General features: G+C 46.7%; 1 protein-coding gene across 1 annotated transcript in view; it reads left to right on the forward strand.

The window, feature by feature from the left end:
* The window catches only part of POLR1E (RNA polymerase I subunit E), a 257,444-nt gene that overhangs the window by 222,124 nt on the left and 16,553 nt on the right, over positions 1 to 18,767 (forward strand). The window contains exon 10 of the mRNA XM_086961686.1: positions 6,085 to 6,166. Within this exon, the coding sequence (XP_086817812.1) occupies positions 6,085 to 6,166 (82 nt within the window). The remainder of the gene's footprint in view (positions 1 to 6,084; positions 6,167 to 18,767) is intronic.

Genomic DNA, 18,767 nt, shown 5'->3' on the forward strand with positions numbered 1-18,767 from the left:
AATTGTAGTTCTATCCCCAGTGCACCTAAACGAAGGAGGTTTATTTTCCTGGCTGTACCGTGGTGTATATATTGTCTCCTACAGGGCTGCCCTCTCCCAGCTCTGGGTCCTTGGCTGAGCTCCATCCCTTCTCTGCAGTCTTTCTTCTCTCTACCGCCCACCTTGCCTCTCCTCCCCCTCTTTCCGGTGTGCTCCACTCTGTCTTCCCTTCTCTCTCATACGGATCTGTTCTCTCTCAGCTCTCTGTTCTTCGAGGTGATTTTACTTCCTCCCTGTTGTCTTCCTGTTTCTCTCTCCTTTATAGTGCCTTTCCCTGCTCTCTTTCCTCTGTTGTGCTCTGCACCTCCTCTGTTGTCTTTCCTTCTCTTTATCCTCTTAAGCCTTCTTCAGTGTTGTCTCGCCCTTTTTTAGGTTTCACCTAAAGAGAGCATGTGCTGTCAGCAAAAACAATTATCCTAAAAAGGGAGCTTAGAGCCCGCCCATTACTTACCTTTATTTACCATTAGTAGACTCCCACGTCATTCTTGCTTCTTTGCTTACCATTCGTCAGCTGCTCCTCCTGGCACCCTCACATCCCCTCATCCTCACATCCCCTCACCCTCACACCCCCTCACCCTCACTCACCCACCCTCTCACCCTCACCCTACCCCTCACACCCCCTCACCCTCACACCCCCTCACCCTCACTCCCCCTCACCCTCACTCACCCACCCTCTCACCCGCACACACCCTCTCACCCTCACACACACCCTCACCCTCGCACGCCCTTACCCACCCGCACCCTCACACAACCCCTCACCCCCTACTCCCACACCCTCGCACCCCTCACCCTCACACATCCCCTCACCCTCACACCCCCTCACCCTCACACACCTTCACTCACCCTCACACACCCTCACTCACCTTCGCACCCCCTCACCCTCACACCCCCTCACCCTCACACCCCCTCACATCCCTCACCCTCACACCCCCTCACACACCCTCACTCACCCTCACACTCACACCCTCACACACCCTCACTCACACACCCCCTCACCTTCACACCCTCACACCTCCTCACCCTCACACCCCCTCACCCTCACTCATCCTCACACACACTCACATACCCTCACCAGCATAGCATAACAAAACATAGCATAGCATAACAAAACATAGCATAACATAACATAAAACAAAGCATAGCATAACAAAACATAGCATAACAAAACATAGCAAAACAAAACATAGCATAGCATAACACAACAAAACATAGCATACATAACAAAACATAGCATTGCAAAGCATAGCAAAACATAGCATAGCATAACAAAACATAGCATAGCATAACAAAACACAACATAGCATAAGAAAACACAACATAGCATAGCATAACAAAACAAAGCTTAGCATAGCATAACAAAACCTAGCATAGTATAACAAAACATAACATAACAAAACATAGCATAACAAAACATAGCATAACAAAACAGCATCGCAAAACAAAGCATAGCATAATACAACAAAACATAACATAGCATAACAAAGCATAGCATAACAAAGGATAGCATAGCAAAACACAACACAACAAAACATAGCATAACAAAACACAACAAAACATAGCATAGCATAACAAAACAAAGCATAGGATAGCAAAACTAAGCATAGCATAGCATAACAAAACAAAGCATACCATAACAAAAGAGCAGAACAAAACACAACAACATATAGCATAACAAAACATAGCAAAACACAACAAAACATAGCATAGCAAAACAAAACATATAATAGCATAGCATACAAAACACAACAAAACATAGCATAGCATAACAAAACATAGCATAGCAAAACAAAGCATAGCATAATAAAACATAGCATAACAAAACATAGCATAGCATAGCAAAACACAGCATAGCATAACAAATCAAAGCATAGGATAGCATAGCATAACAAAACAAAACATAGGATAGCAAAACAAAACATAGCATAGCATACAGCATCACTCCGCACCACCACAGCATCACTCAGGGGCACCACAACATCACTATGCGCTACCACAGCATCCCTAAACGCCACAGCATCACTCGTTCGCCATCACAACATCAATCAGCGCTACCACAGCATCAATCGGTGCAACCATTCAACAACACCTGGTTCAAATATGTTCTCTCAATGTTTCAAGCTTTATTACAAATGTAACAAAAAGATGTTAATATTTCACTTCTGTTCTTGGATTTTCGTCACAATAAAATACACTGAACATAATCTTCACAAGTTATTTACAAAACTTTAAGCTATTGCCATTATAAATTACACTAACTTTTATTTAAGTATTAATTATTGGAAAAAAATTAAAAGCCATTGTTATTTGTAATATCAATACATGTAAGTCACGTAAATACAACACATATTGCATTACAAATGCTATAGGTTACACATTTGCGAAAGTTATAATTATTGGCATTGTAAATGACAAAGCTATTAATTTGCTTTTTTCAAAAACAAAACATAAATAAAAAATGTGTCATTTACAATACCAATAGCTCAAACTTTCCTAATGCGAGACCTATTGCATTGCAAATGCTTGTTCACTTTGAGACATTAGTGACTTTACAGAGAACTCGAAACCATATACAGAGAACAAGTAGCAGTAAAGACAGTGGAACAACAAAGTGTCAATTAAGAAATTCAATTGACGATGCTGTAGTACGTTGCTTGTTGGTCTTGTCTCATTTGAAAAGTAGTGTCGAGGAGCACAACTGCAGGTTGAAGATTATAAACAGATTGGCACTTGTTTAGAGGATTGTGTTAGATTTAATTCATTCAAGTATCGTTGCAAAAGGCGGGTTTTAGTGATAGCTTCCATGTCTGTAATTATGACCTACTTAACAACAGCAATTTCCTTTGAGTATACAAAAATGAAGCTCATATAAATGTTTTGGTGGTCAAATTAACGGATCTATAAAACCATTTAAAAGTCGACCGTGACTAAACTGGACTACATGCGGAACATCACAAAATGTTTTTCTCCTGTGTAGCATTCCACAGTGTTAACATCTGAAGAAGGAAGATTATGCCTTCTGCTAGCCTGCTCTGTAGTGCTTGCATATCCAACCCTGGCCTCTAAAGAAAGACAAGCGTTCACATAAGTCTAACATCTTCACAAGACAGTTTATAGATAGACTAAGGGTTAGCAGGCACAAATAGCGACGGAGTGAGTAGCTGCATGCTTCAATGAAGCACGAAATTTACTCGAGTGACACGTGCCAGCGGGACATGTAGGAAAAAGCAAATTGTTTTGGGTAGCTCAAAATCAGCGTGCATAAGGAGTGATGAAATAGCAGTTTGGAAAGAAAGTGGTTGGGTGGCTTTAAAGGAATGAGACATTTGGGCCTAATCTCAACACAATCTCAACATCTTCTCTGAGTAAATCATCTAAATACCTATTGGAAAAGGAAAACAAGATGCACATTTTATACCAGAAAGAAATTAAATTATTGAAGTAAGTAGATAGTTATGCATTTATGATAGGTGCTGATTATAACCCTTGTATGCCTTTCACTTGAATTATGCCATTCTAGTAGCTGCAAGAAGCTCAGCTTCATAATAAAATAAGAATTCCGTCATGGAAACTGCTAAACTGAATTGTGGAAACCAAAAAGGGTCCAGAATAAGCTCTAGTTGCATGCAAAGTTTGTCAAATAAGGTTGAGCCTTTTTTGAATTATTGTTTCCCATTAGAGTTCTGTGGACGGTTAAGATTTAAGTGACTTCCTTCCATTTTCCCACAGCCCCTGCACTAAATCCTCTAAAAAAAAAAATTCTGAAAATGGTGTGCTAAATTGTAAATTGATGCCACGTAATGTGCTGTAAGAAATTGGCTTGGTAATATAATCTTGCTTGTTTCCTAAACTCTTCTTAGTTCCAGTGAGAGCACTGTTATGGCTTTTTGCTCAACGTGAAAATTAAGTTTTAAATCTGTTAAAGGATTATTGTTGTAAAATTGTACATTTTGCTTTGCATTGTGAATTAAAAGAGCAAATATCCAATTGTATTTATTGAAAAAAGATGCATTTCAAGCAAATGCTTTATTGTATCGCATTGGTATTTATATAGCTGTTTTCATACCCCTTTCGAGGTTTAAAGTGCTTTCACAATTGTTGAATAAGCAGGTACTCCAGATGAATAATAAATATGGCGCTTAATATCCCTGAAGAGGACGTGGAAGCACTTTGATTTTTAATCTGTTTCCTTGGTGCCCTTCGGGCGCATGGTTGAAAGCAAGTTGTATAGTGTCTTATGTGGGAAAAGTTTTGAAGCAAGAAATGAGTGTTGCATTGACTTCATACATATGAGCATGTGTGTTGTGAGTGTGAGATGGTCACAACCATGTATGCAGGAACTTCCATAATATAAGTTGATATTGTTCTATATGAGTTGCCATTAATGGTGCATGCCTAGATCACAGTTAGAACACCTTATCGATTCCATGTGTAGTTGAGAGAAAGTTTCAGTGTTCTTTCAGCACAATGTCTGATCGAAGGGTGCTCTGGACTTACATTTAACCTGCTGCATTTGACAAACTTTCCCTCAGTGCTTTGGTGCCTTCTATATGGCAGTACTATAGGGGCTTCTACAGCCTGGGTCGTGTTTTGGGGACATTTTGATTTCTCTTCTGAATTCTAGGTGGTGGTTTTCTGACAGTCAGTGAGGCAAATGTGACAACACTATTGTAGGGCAAGCCTTGATGGTGGAATAGGAGGGGGTGGTAAGTGAGACATGAGCTAAAGGGTACAAACATGTAGCAACTCATTATTTATTGTAAATTAATGTGAGGCTTTGCAGGTAGGGAGATTATTAATGTAGGTTGACCTCATTATGGAAGTGCTGAGCCTTCAGTGTGGTTTTGAGCACAGGTAGTTCACAGTGGATTAAGTTCAAATGTTTGTACCTTAAAAGTGAAGAAATCGAAAAGCCAGGCGATGTGTAAGGATGCTGGGAAACAACCAGGAAATGTTGGATTGCTGAGCAAATTTTTCTGGCAAAAACAGTCTGGGAGAGTGTGTGAGAGGTATGTATGTATGAATGTTACTGGTTATTGGATGACTTAGAACCAGGTTGAGGAGTTTACCTTTAGTGCTAAGATTTGCAGTCATCTGTCCTATCTGCTGTCTGTTAGCATGAGTTTGGGTGGTTTCATTCGGAGAAAAGGAAACCCACTGAAAGACAACTTCCCTAATCAAACTGCTGTTTTCGTGAGTGATTTGACGGTATGAAGTAGATGTTTATAGAAGGGTTTTCCTGATAAGTAACTTGAATCTACCTTGAAACTAGAAGAATTAAAATTACCAAGGGAGATAGCATAGAGGTAGAAGACTGAAGGGTGGAGGACGAAGCCATGGAGCACCTCAGCTAGCCTATAGGGAGGTGCACCAAGTGATATAGAACAAGCGGGTTGACAGGTATGAGGAGCAGCAGTTGAAAGCTTTGATTCATCCATGCCCTCCCTCATTGCACCCACATCACCCCCACCTCAGGCAGCTGCACTGGCTCCCAGTCCAAAAACCATGCTAGTTGAAGCACCTCGCACATGCATTCAAGGCACAGCACAACACCAGACCCTCCTACTTCAACCACCGCCTCAACTTCCACCATCCCTCCAGGCACCTTCTCTCTGCCACTCTCTCACGCGCCCAAGCACCCCGCGTACCCAGAAGCAGAGCAGCAAGGTGATCCTTCTCCCACCTTGCAGCAAATTCCGGGATTTGCCTCCCCGCCACATCAGGAACTCCATGTCACTACTAGAATTTTGAAAGAGGTTGAAGACCTAGCTCTTCGACTAGTACACCAGTCCCTCTATTGTCCTCAGCCAGACTTGGATAACACCCTTCTAGGGATTGGATACCTTCACAGGTAAAAAACAGCACTCTACAAATCCACTAGCATAACAAAGCTGAGCCACAATTTCCAGTCAGATCTACAAACATTGCAGTATAGTTGATGTTCTCAATGCTACAATTGATTCAAAGAGGAGAAGGTTTAAAAATGTGTAGTTGTGAGGAGTTGGTGCAAGGATTTTAAAATTACAGTTATATATTTTTCTGTTGCAGCTGCTCTTCCACCAGACTGTCCACATTTCATTGGTGGGAAACTCATGAAACATTTCACAGTGCTGAGCTACAACAATGGAAGGTAAGGAATCCTCTCTGCATGTTGTCTGTGAAGTATTTTATTATTTTATTGGTTTGTTTGTTAAATTTTGCCTACGAATAACTTTGAACTCAATAATGGTTTCTCTTTAAAGCAACACCTCTAAAATAATTAAGGATTGACGTAATTTACTTCTGTAAAGATAGGCATGGATTATGCAACATATCGATACAAAATTATGAAGGAAATCATTTCAATATTAAATTACATCGATGTTATTGAAAAGTTAAGATGAAGAAATATTTTTACAAAGTTATAAATGAAAGGTGCACTAGGGCTTGAATTCCAGGTTAGGAGATAAACATGCAAGTAGTTTTTGCAATTCAAAAAATATAGTAGTCTGCAATAAAAATGTATCACATTTTTCAAAACAAAAAAAATATTTGTTATTTAGTTTAAAAATGATGGAGTACAAGAACCGGATCTGCACGATGTACAGGTTAAGATTTGCTGTTGCAGATTTTTCAAATGCCTCATATATGGCTAGTATAGGAGGACGGCTGGGACGGAATTCCACCAGACAGTTTGACAGAAAGTGCTGATGTAGGTAAGACTTGCAGAGATGCTGAAGGAGGAGGAGTCAGAAGTGGAAAGAAAGTCCCAAGTTAAAGAGAGGTAGCGCCAACAAATGGTTAAGATATGATGCATGTGGTGTAGTGGATGAAATGAATACAGAGGTAGTGGGTGACAGAGTAACACAGTTCTGCATCTCCACACATTACTGTGTTTAAGAAGCAAAACAGTGGGATTGGGATTATAAAAACTAGTTGCTGGTCTTCTGTAGGCAGCCATTAGCTTTAGAGAGAGGAGTGGCCAAGCTCCCCAAGTTTTCTTTTTTAGCCTGACATGTGCATCCATATTTGCATCCTCACCACACCGTTCCTCCAGTTACTCCGATGTTTAATCATTTATCTGCTTTCAGTGTTCTTTCATACTATGCTGTGTATAGTTTCTCTTGATACCGAAACCATTGAGTGATTGTAGGACTTATTCCATTTTGAAGGGCTTTCTATTTTTTGAGGTTGTAGGTCATCAGCTTCTCTCTACTGTTCCATCAGACACCTGGGACCCAAGTATCGGAGTACGGTCTTGCAGTAGATGCATGCTCAGCCCAATCGGGGCATGTAATAGCAGTGCTAGTAGTGGTATGTCCTGCAGCCCATAGGACTCCTATTGCCACAAATGAGTGGAGGAAGATGTCAGTTGTTCACAAGTGTCATGTGCAGTTGCTGCTTTTCAGCTCAATAAACCTCTGCCTGATCCTCATTAGAGAAATGATCATCTCTTCTTTACTAGCTAAGTGATATCTTTTTAACATTCTTGCTCAGGATATCTCAAACAATGATAGAGATTAGACCTATCTCAGCCCCCTAGTGTCTTAAACTTCCAAAAATTACTTTACACATTTATGGTTCTTCCCCTATGGGAGGAGGTCCGTTGGGCCCACTTGTGTTGGCCAAGTCAAAAAAGGTACATAAAGCGTTGAATCCTACTAGCGTCCAGTTCTTCCAAAAAGATGGTATGGTGCCCCATAAAGCCACTGTTTGTGCAGTCTTTCACAAATAAAGTGTGTTCTTGTGGAATCTGATGGACTGTAATCCTCTTTTGAGTAGTATATAAGGAGCTACATGCAGACACATTTGCTTTTTTTTATAGGTCTGGAATTTGAGATGTCTTGAGCTGTTTCAGTAGGCTATTGTTTTCCCTATAAATCATGCATAACATAAATACATAGCAGGGATTTTAGTCCGTGGGCTTCATTCATTGATCTGTTGAATTGTGATTCACATTTTACTTCTGTTCCAACCCAGCATACAGCATGGGGCAGTGGGTCAGCCCACTTTACCCATTGGCTCTCCTCATTTTGAGTGACTGCACAAAGCCTGTGCACATTGTTCACATCCACCTAAAATAGTATTTTCTCTTCAGTGTACTTTATTTATGTAGTTTGCTTCTATATTAAAACAGCATATATTTATTTTGCCACACTCAAGTTTAAAGTTTGTTATAAAGTGTTTAAGTGACATAGTAACATTGTATGCAGCTACCTGCAGTTTGAGTGCTTGCTTAGATCATGGCATATTTTCTTATCATTGTTATATTTGTGGCATATGCTTGCAATAAATAAATTAACCATCACACCTGCATGCCTAGGTCAAACCTATTGACTTTGATATCATTTGTTTTATCTGTTGTCTTTGAATCAGATGGATGTCCACCCTGGTCACAAAGGGACCCAGCCTTAATATTCTTTTTGAACCTGCACCTAGCTTTTCTATAGGGGATTCATGGACAAGTATGTAACTGGGACCTTTGTCCCTAATAATTATTTGAAAGTCCAAACGTCAAGAAATGTGGATGTCTGAAACCAAGGATCCATCTTAAATACTGATGTTTCTAGACACTAATTGCTAAATAATCTCCTTTTTACAGCCTGCAATTTGATAGAGACGTCTAGCTGCAGATTCATTACCTCAGAATCATCCCCAGGCGTCAGACTGGATCTGGAATTTTCTTGTGAGCAGTGCCCCTGCACCGGTAGGCGGTGTAGTTCAGGTCCACATGGTATCGTCCGTGCTGGAAGTCATGTGCTTGGTGCCTATATAGGCGGCACCCGAGCACTCTGACGTACGTTCTTTTCTTTCTGCGCAGATCTTGAAAGAGCTACTACCCCCAGTCTTTTTTGACGGACCTTTTTGGAAAGTTGGATGCAAGCCGTGTGGTGCCTGTTACCAACAGATGTCTATGTTGTTACAGCATTTGATGTGCCTCTAGTGTTTGGATCACGACCACGACGCCAAGACCTGCGTTAATTGCTTCGTCATGCACCCCAAGGCCTGAGGGAGCTGTCAATCTTTGTCAAGAGAAAGGTCCCGGGATCGGTCACGGAGCCAGTGCAAGTGCTCGTTGTCGCAGTCATCATTGTTGGGGATGTCCCACAGACACAAGAAGAACAAGAAGTCGAAGAGATCTTCGACTTCGCCACATCCGTTGAAGTCACCCGACGAGACTAGGGAATGTCGGCCATTGGTTCATTAGCTCTGTGGTGGAGCGGGCTGTCTCAGCGCCTCCCAGCATTTCCAAGAGCCGGAGCAACGCCCTCCAAGTTACGTGAATTTTATGAGGCCATGCACCTCATATTTGGGTGGTCCGTCCAATCTGCAGCGCCTCTAGGTCCCAAAGGCTCAGGAGGGGCTCCTACTGGTCTTTCGCCGGCAGGTTTGCCCCCTGCAGCAATTGGCCTCTCTAGATCGTAGATGGATTCGGTCGGCGCCAGTCAAGCCACTCCGACCTTTTCCGATTCCGGCTCCAGTGCCCTCACCCCTGGCGCCACCAATGCCCTTGGGTGGCACCATCCCCATCATCTTCCCCCATCCCTATGGTCATCCCCCGAACCCAACATGGAGCCAGACGGGCTTCACCCAACACAGGCGCCGATGGGGGCCAGACTCCCCATGACGTATCCAGTACCTTATTCCAAGGATAGGTCTGGATTAGGAGATGAATGGGAGGGGTCTGTGGACTTTATGGATACCAGTTAGAGGTGCCCGTGGACAACTGGTATGAGGATCTTTTGGATGACAGTGGTCTTGGCACATCCCCTGACACTGGCTTTGTCTCTCCCCTCTACCGTGGCTACAGAGAAGGGTGTATCATTTGCAATGGTGTTGTGGATGGTGGCTGAGGTCATAGACCGTTCGAGGCATGTGGGCTTCTGAATTCATATCTGTGCATAGATCGCCGCCTAGTGTTGGGTCCGGATGATTGCACATTGTTGTCCTGGAAGAGTCTTCGAAGTATCACGAGATAGATGGCTCCTCCCCTGGACTACAGTGCGCATGGGCATCCTCTCCATCCCCAGATTGGTTTTTTCCGCCATTGGGTTCGGATGTACTTTCTCGACTTCAGTTCGAAAACTTTGTATTAACTCTTTACTAAGGCCAAAAGGCCTTCGGGGCGTCGGTATTGTCTCGTTCGGTGCCTGTTTCTTCTCCAGTTCTTCGAACCGGACGTCGAAGGCAGTTTTTCACTTTCGACACCAAAGGCCCAAACTACGACGACGATGGATCGGAGCCCGTTCAAACGATGCCCCGTCTGCAATTCGAAATACCCTCACATTGATGTGCACCCAGTGTGCAATAAATGTTTATCCCTGGAGCACGACGAGGCCAGCTGTATGGCCTGCTCGAAGTTCAGCTCCAAGAAGACGCTTCGAGTTCGACGCGCAGCAAGACAGTCGGCGCAGAAGTCGGCGCCCGAGCCGGTCAACATCTTCGAGGCCGGTGACGAAGAAGGCGCCGGCGAAGAAGAAGAAGATCCTGATGAGCAGTCGGAGCATGACTCCAACTTTGATGTGGACGAACTAGATGAGGACTACGTCCACGAAGAAGACGTCGTCGAGGTAGGGGACGACGATGAGGCCATCGGGGCCGTCGATGACGACTCCAGTGATGAGCCAGGCCCAACCGCAGTAGCGGGGCCTACTACTGACATTACTCTCCCTACGGCTCAGGGCGAGGCATCGCCGAAAGGCCTTAGCCAAGATCTTACTCCACATTCTATAGCCCCGCGTCCAGGCCAGGCTAAGAATACTTCAAAGGAGCCATTGGTCGATCTTTCAAAATCGAAACCGAAACCTACGGAGCAAAAAGCGAAACCAAAACTACTTAAAGTGGTCGTCGGATCGACGTCGACGCCAGTCAAGTCGAAGACTATCGGCGAACCTTCGGCGTCGAAAGGGGGCCGTCGCCTCGAAGACTGGGGCGTCGAAGCCAAGCTTTACCGTCAAGCACGTCACCTCGGCACAGTCGGCGTTGACGTCGGCGCCCAAACATGGCGACAAGACCAAGGCCCTCCAGACCAAAAAGGCTGTCGAGCCGTAGATTTCAGCTCTCAAACCGCTACTAAGCAAACAACTCGAGTCGAAGACCAAAGCCGACCCGAAACAGCAGGTGGCATCAACGCCCAAGGCCGTGCATGCTATGCACCGTGAGCTAGAGTCGACGCAATCAAGCAAACATACTAGTGAGTCGCCGAAGCAGCTCGGATCGACCACTACAGCAAGCTCTAAAAAGGTCGGCCCGTCCCCAGGCCACCCTCCAATTAAATTCGGTCTGCCACCAACGGCTCTAGCCAAGCATCTCGAACACCACAAGGGCACCGGCCCACCCAAGACAGTGTCCGCACCTTTGAAGCACACCCCTGAAGGGGTTGTGTTCCAAGAACCCTCGTACGGCAACCAGTCGAAACTCTTCATCGACTAGGAATCGGGCAGGCTTACCATCCATAATCGGAAGATCGCACCTGAACATCCCTTGTAGGCTTATAAAATCCCTCTTATACGGAAAAAAGACTCGACCACCTCACCAGTTCTCTTTGAACACGTTGAGAGCTATTCACAACAAATGGCATATTCTCCAGCACAAAGCGAGGAGGACATGGGTGATGAATACGGTCAAGCGGCCTTCACTTATCAGGCTGACACTGATCAGGAAGAACCTCAGCAATGGACTGATGCTGTAGATCCTGATGATCCACAAGCTGCACCGGACACTCAGTCCTACAATGTCAAAACCTCGCCTACTGAGGACAAGGCGGCGTTTAACGCTTTGATAGAAAGGGCAGCCCTCAACCATGACGTGGAAATGCATGCAGAACCTGCGGAAGAAGATTTCTTATTTGATACTTTCTCCACCTCTGAAAGATCGACAAAGACTTTGCCTATGCTAAAAGGGGTCCTCAAGCATGCTGCGGACATTTTCAAAGAGCCCACAAAAGCAAGGGTTATCAACCCAAGGATTGAAAAAAAATATAGGCCTGCTCCAATGGACCCCACCTACATCAAAGCCCAGCTCCCATTGGACTCCCTCGTAGTGGCCAATGCTCGCAAGAGGGCAAACTCGCAAACTAGTGGTGACGCTCCTCCTCCGGACAAAGAATCAAAGATCTTGGAGGCGTCAGGAAAGCGAGTGGCATCACAAGCTGCTAATATTTGGAGGATTTCAAATACACAGGCCCTATTGGCTAGATACGATAGGGCTCACTACGACACACTAGAACAGTTGTTGCAACACCTGCCTGATGTTAACAAAGAGGGAGCAAAAGTTATCATACAGGAGGGGAAGTTAATTTCTAATGCATCCATCAAATGCGCACTGGATGCGGCAGACACGGCAGCTAGGGCCATTAACACTAGTGTAATGTTAAGACGTCACGCATGGCTCCGCATCTCTGGGTTTAAACCCGAGATTCAGACAACTTTGCTCAACCAGCCGGTTAACCCAGACTTCCTTTTTGGTCCCGAGGTAGACACAACCCTCGAAAAAATTAAAAAGGACACTGAGACAGCCAAGTCCACGGGGGCTCTGCAGTCACAGCAGTTTCGGGGCAGTTCCTTTCGTCGCTCCGGTAATAGGGGAGCCTCTAGAGGACAGGCTTTACAGCAGGCCCAGTACAGCAAAGGGAGCACGCAATCCACCTATACAAAGAATACCAGAGGTGGATACCGTGGAAACAGCGCCAAGGGCAGAGGACGTGGCAATAACAATGCCAGATCCTCCACTCCCAACAAACAGTGATGCCTTGTCACTGCCCCCCGACCATTTAACACCTGTCGGGGGAAGACTCCAGCAGTTCCTGCCAGTCTGGGAAGGCATTACCACGGACAGGTGGGTGAGACAACTTATCCAATACGGCTATTGTCTAGAACTAACCTCCACCCCCCCCCAACCTACCCCCAAGGCACCGTCCTATGTCCGCAGAGCACATGCACTTATTGCAGCAAGAAGTACTCTCCATGCTGCAAAAAGGGGCACTAGAGCTCGTGCCTGCAGAAGAACGAGGTACAGGAGTGGAGAAGTGTGGCTCACTGGTTAGAGCAGGCAGACCCTGAAGCAGAGGTCAGAACCGGGACCAGGGTTCGATTCCCGACGTGGCAGGCTGTTGAGCTCAAATGTCCACGGACTCGATAATTCTCGCTTCGGTGCCTGACCTAATCATGGGTTCACACTCTGCAACTCTGGGCATTAAGCTTGCTTAATCTCCACAACGGCCCCCCGCGGCGGGATGCCTGGCTTTCACCTTGGGGTTGCCCTGTAGGAGCTATCTCACAGGGAAAAACGAGGACGGGTTCCCAAGGCAAGCGCGGAGATACCCCTTCGGGGGTCGATTCTGGCGCTATATAAGAAATATAATATTAATAATAATACTCTCTGTACTTCTTAATCTCAAAAAAGGACGGTTCCCTGCGGCCCATTCTAGACCTCAGACCCCTCAACCAATACATACTGTCATAACACTTTCATATGTTAACCTTACAGCAGGTCCTGCCGTTGCTCAGTCAGGGCGACTTCCTGGCAACCCTAGACCTCAAGGACGCATATTTCCACATTCCCATTCACCCAAGTCACAAGAAATATCTCAGGTTCACCATCAACAATCAGCATTACCAATTCAAGGTCCTGCCTTTTGGGGTCACCACTGCCCCCAGAGTGTTCACCAAGTGCTTAGCGACTGTGGCTGCGCATCTTCGGAGACAACACATTCATGTATATCCCTACCTGGACGACTGGCTTGTTCAAGCAAAGTCAGCCCAGCAGTGTGCCAGCCAGATGTCAAGTACAATTCACCTCCTTCACAGTCTCGGGTTCTCACTGAACTACACAAAGTCGCACCTTCAGCCCCCCATGTGCAACAGTACCTAAGGGCAACATTGAACACTCTGACGGCAACAGCGCAGCCAAATTCTGCCAGAGTCAACAGCATGCAGGTGCCCATTCAGAGGTTCAGGCCTAAACAATCGCTCCGAGCACAGGTTTTCATGCAGCTGATCGGTATGATGGCCTCCTGCATATTCATAGTCCCGCACGCGAGGCTGCACATGCGTCCCCTTCAAGAATGCTTAGCACGACAGTGGAACCAGGCTCATGGGCATCTAAAAGACCTAGTGTTGGTAACCTGTCGTGCATACAACTCTCTGCATTTGTGGAATCCACAAAACCTTTGCAAAGGACGACCGTTCCTAGAGCCTGTCCCACAGATAGTGCTGACGACGGACGCATCTCTCCAGGGTTGGGGAGCGCATGTCCTCCATTACACTCTGCAGGGGCTATGGACGGCGCAGCAGCAAAAGATGCATATCAATCTTTTGGAGCTGATGGCGATCTTCATGGCACTGAAAGCGTTCAATTTGCACCTGTGCAACAAAGTCGTGTTGATCCGGACGGACAACATGACTGCCATGTATTAAATCCAGAAACAGGGAGGCACACACTCCCCGCAGCTGTCTCACCTAGTCCAGAGCATGTGGAAGTTGGCCATTCAGAGGAACATCTTCCTCATGGCAGAACATCTCCCGGGCAAAGACAACCAGATGGCGGACCTGCTCAGCAGGCACAGTCATCAGATGCACGAGTGGGAGATTCACCCCTCCGTGGTCCAGCCATATTTCCAGCAGTGGGGTCATCCAGAGATCGACCTCTTCGCCACAAAAGAGAACGCAAAATTCCAAAGCTTCGCCGCCAGGTTCCCACACCCGCAGTCTCAGGGCAATGCGATATGGATGAACTGGTCAGGCAGATTTGCGTATGCTTTTCCCCCAGACCCACTCATACCGCTGGTGGCGCGCAAACTACGGCAGCACTCCATGACGCTCATCCTGGTTGCTCCAACGTGGGCACGGCAGGCTTGGTACACCACGTTCCTGAAACTTTCAGTGGTGCCTCACCAACAGCTGCTCCTCACTCCCAGCCTCCTCACTCAGAGCCATGGAGACATTCAGCACCCAGATCCCCAACAGTTGAGCCTAGCGATTTGGCTCCATAGGTCATAGAGTTTGGCTACCTCAACTTGCCCCCTGAGTATATGAACATCATCAAAGAGGCAAGGTTCAGATTCAGAAAAGGGGGTGGTGATGAACAGAGCGTCTGAATTAAGCAAACCACTCTTACCCAGTCCAAAGATCAGGGCTTGATCTATCACCGTAATTTAGCTCAATGCACCAATCCAGCTCAGAACCTGGCTATATGCAAATCAGTCTGTCCCTGGCCCAGTGCATCATGGGAACAGGGCAGACTAAACTACCAAGCCAATTCTTCACCAGAAAGGAGACAAGCTACCGGGGACCGGTTTCTGGCATTTCAGCCGTCGTCGGCCCGGCTTGCTTGAATCCTGATGGTGCAGTGAGCAAGGCACTCATGTTTGAGTATACCCTGCCACACCTATAGTGGCCATAAACGATTCAGAAAAGGGGGTGGTGATGAACAGAGTGTCTGAATTAAGCAGACCACTCTTACCCAGTCCAAAGATCAGGGCTTGATCCATCACCGTAATTTAGCTCACTGCACCATCCCAGCTCAGAACCTGGCTATATGCAAATCAGTCTGTCCCTGGCCCAGTGCATCATGGGAACAGGGCAGACTAAACTACCAAGCCAATTCTTCACCAGAAAGGAGACAAGCTACCGGGGACCGGTTTCTGGCATTTCAGCCGTCGTCGGCCCGGCTTGCTTGAATCCTGATGGTGCAGTGAGCAAGGGACTCATGTCTGAGTATACCCTGCCACACCTATAGTGGCTAAAAACGATTCAGAAAAGGGGGTGGTGATGAACAGAGTGTCTGAATTAAGCAGACCACTCTTACCCATTGCAAAGATCAGGGCTTGATCCATCACCGTTATTTAGCTCACTGCACCATCCCAGCTCAGAACCTGGCTATATGCAAATCAGTCTGTCCCTGGCCCAGTGCATCATGGGAACAGGGCAGACTAAACTACCAAGCCAATTCTTCACCAGAAAGGAGACAAGCTACCGGGGACCGCTTTCTGGCATTTCAGCCGTCGTCGGCCCGGCTTGCTTGAATCCTGATGGTGCAGTGAGCAAGGGACTCATGTCTGAGTATACCCTGCCACACCTATAGTGGCAAAAACGATTCAGAAAAGGGGGTGGTGATGAACAGAGTGTCTGAATTAAGCAGACCACTCTTACCCAGTCCAAAGATCAGGGCTTGATCCATCACCGTTATTTAGCTCACTGCACCATCCCAGCTCAGAACCTGGCTATATGCAAATCAGTCTGTCCCTGGCCCAGTGCATCATGGGAACAGTGCATCACTTTAAGTATTACACTCCATCTCTGCCACAATGGTGAAAAACAATCTGGGGATGGAGAGGATGCCCATGCGCACGGTAGTCCAGGGGAGGAGCCACCTATCTCGTGATACTTCGAAGACTCTTCCAGGACAACAATGTGCAATCATCCGGACCCAGCACTAGGCGGCGATCTATGCACAGATATGAATGTCAGCAGCCCTACATGCCAAGAACAGATGCATACTGGTAAGTAGCATATTCCTTATTCTACCTTCGGAGGCGGTCAAGATGAATGTCTTGACAGAGGTGCTTCAGCCAGGAGATACCTCTTCAGAACTAATACTCCCATCCAATGAAGCCCTTACTGATGTCCTACTCTGGGCCTCGTTCAGGCCCTGTGCAGGGGCTCCTTTGCATAGGGCAATTGCCTGCTGCCATCGCCCCACGCTAGGGGACCCCAGTTACCTCACCCACTACCCCACCTGGGAGCTTGGTGGTCCAGGGCTCCACCGCCAGTATTCAACCTGGTGCACTTCCTACTACTCTACCACACAGGGAATCGGAAAAGCTGGATAACTTGGGAAGAGGATGTTATCTTCTGCCAGCCTGGCATTGTGGTAGGTGAACACTGCATGCCTCTTGGGCCGATACTCCTATACCAGCTGGGACTCGTTTGTGCAAGTCCTGCCTATAGACTTGGAGATGGCCCAAGCCATATTCTCTCATGCTGATGGGAGGCACACAGCCAAGTTGCCATCCCATGTGGACTGTTTACGGCCAGCTCACTGGGCCGAGCACTTTACTCAACGGTGGCACTTCGGCACCACACCTGGCTGAGAACAACTGGCTTTTCGAGGAATATTCAAGCCACGCTCATGGATATGCCCTTTGATGGCTCTCGGTTGTTTGGAGAGAATGCAGACTTTGCCCTCAAGTGCTTTAAGAATGGCTAAGCTGCAACCATGTCCTTGGAACTGTCCATTGCCCCATGCCAGGCCCAGCCCGCCTTTTGTGGCCACGGGAGGGGCTTCCAACCACTTTTTTACTCGCCCAGCCAATAATTTAGTGGCCTGGAACATGGTTCCCTCAGACCATGAGGGACAGGCTGCCAGAGTTGAAGCAAGTCCATCCATCTCTCCCCCCTCCTTCCAGCAGGCGAAGCCTCTGAAGCCCTTTAGTATGCCCTCTGGCAGATCATGAGCATCCAGTGGGGTGCAGGATACGCCATCACCTGTATAATTGGAGATCAATAACATCCGATCGTTGGGTTTTGCAGCTCGTCCAAAAGGCTCCTCCTTCCCCTTTGTGACCACTCTCCCACCTGTGGCACCTACTTACAACAAGCTGAAGGATGGCCACCCGTTCCTTGCTTCATCAGGAGGTATTAGCTGTCTTGGCCAAGAGAGCTACAGAGAAAGTGTTGGCATCAGAAGTAGGTTGTGTTTGCTACTCTCTCTACTTTCTGGTGCCCAAGAAGGACAGAGGGCTTTGTCCTATTTTAGGCCAGCACCTTTTCAATCTTTTCCTGAAAAAGAAGAAATCCAGAATGGTCACGCTCGCACAAGTCCTGTGTGCCCTGGACCCAGAAGTCTGGATGGTATCACTAGATTTGTAGGACGCTTATTTTCACATACCTGTCCTGCCTCAGGTGCTGCCTGCAGTTCATGGTAAGCCAGGAACACTTTCAGTTAGTCATGCTCCGCTTTGGCCTTACCAGTGTCCCTTTGGTTTTCCCGAAAGTGATGGCACTGGTTGCAGCTCATCTGCAGAGGTCAAGGATTCCAGTCTTTTCCCTACCACGACGACTGGCTGCTAAAATAAAGTCTGCACTTGCTGGGGTTCACTGTAAGTGTCCACGTGTCTCCCTCTAAGATCCTCTCTTTCATCTGAGTTGTTCTGGAGACAGTGCAGTTTCGGGCCTGTCTTCCCGAACAGCAAATTCAGACTATGATACCGATGTTTCAGTCTCTATCCTGGATTTCTGTGACACTAACTCTGAGCCTCCTGCGTCCTTCTTGTGACACATGCCGCTGGCATATGAGTGCTCTGCAGTGGGACCTGAAATTCCAGTGGCTACCACATCAGGGGAACCTCTCCAAGATGGTCCAGATCTTGGAAGGAAACGCAAAAGAGCCGGCAGTGGTGGCTAACGAACTGCGATTGGGTCAGTGGCAGACCCCTCTCCCTTCCCCAACCAGAGCTGACTGTGGTGATAGATACATCACTTCTGAGGGTGGTGGAAAATCTGGGAGAGGTGAAGATCAGAGGAATCCGGACTCCACATTAACCTGTTGGAGCTCCGAGCAATCCAACTAACATTGAAGGCCTTTCTTTCTTCAGTCAAGAGAAGGCAGGCTCAAGTGTTTACAGACAACACCACCACCATGTGGTACTGCAACAAACAAGGAGGGGTGATGTTCCAGCCACGTCCAGAGGCGCAGAGCTCTTGACGCTTTATCAAGAGCTTCTGGACATGGCTGGAACATCAGTGCATATC

This window comes from Lissotriton vulgaris, chromosome 3_1 (genome assembly GCF_964263255.1).
Source record: "Lissotriton vulgaris chromosome 3_1, aLisVul1.2, whole genome shotgun sequence".
In the NCBI taxonomy this organism is placed as follows: Eukaryota; Metazoa; Chordata; class Amphibia; order Caudata; family Salamandridae; genus Lissotriton; species Lissotriton vulgaris.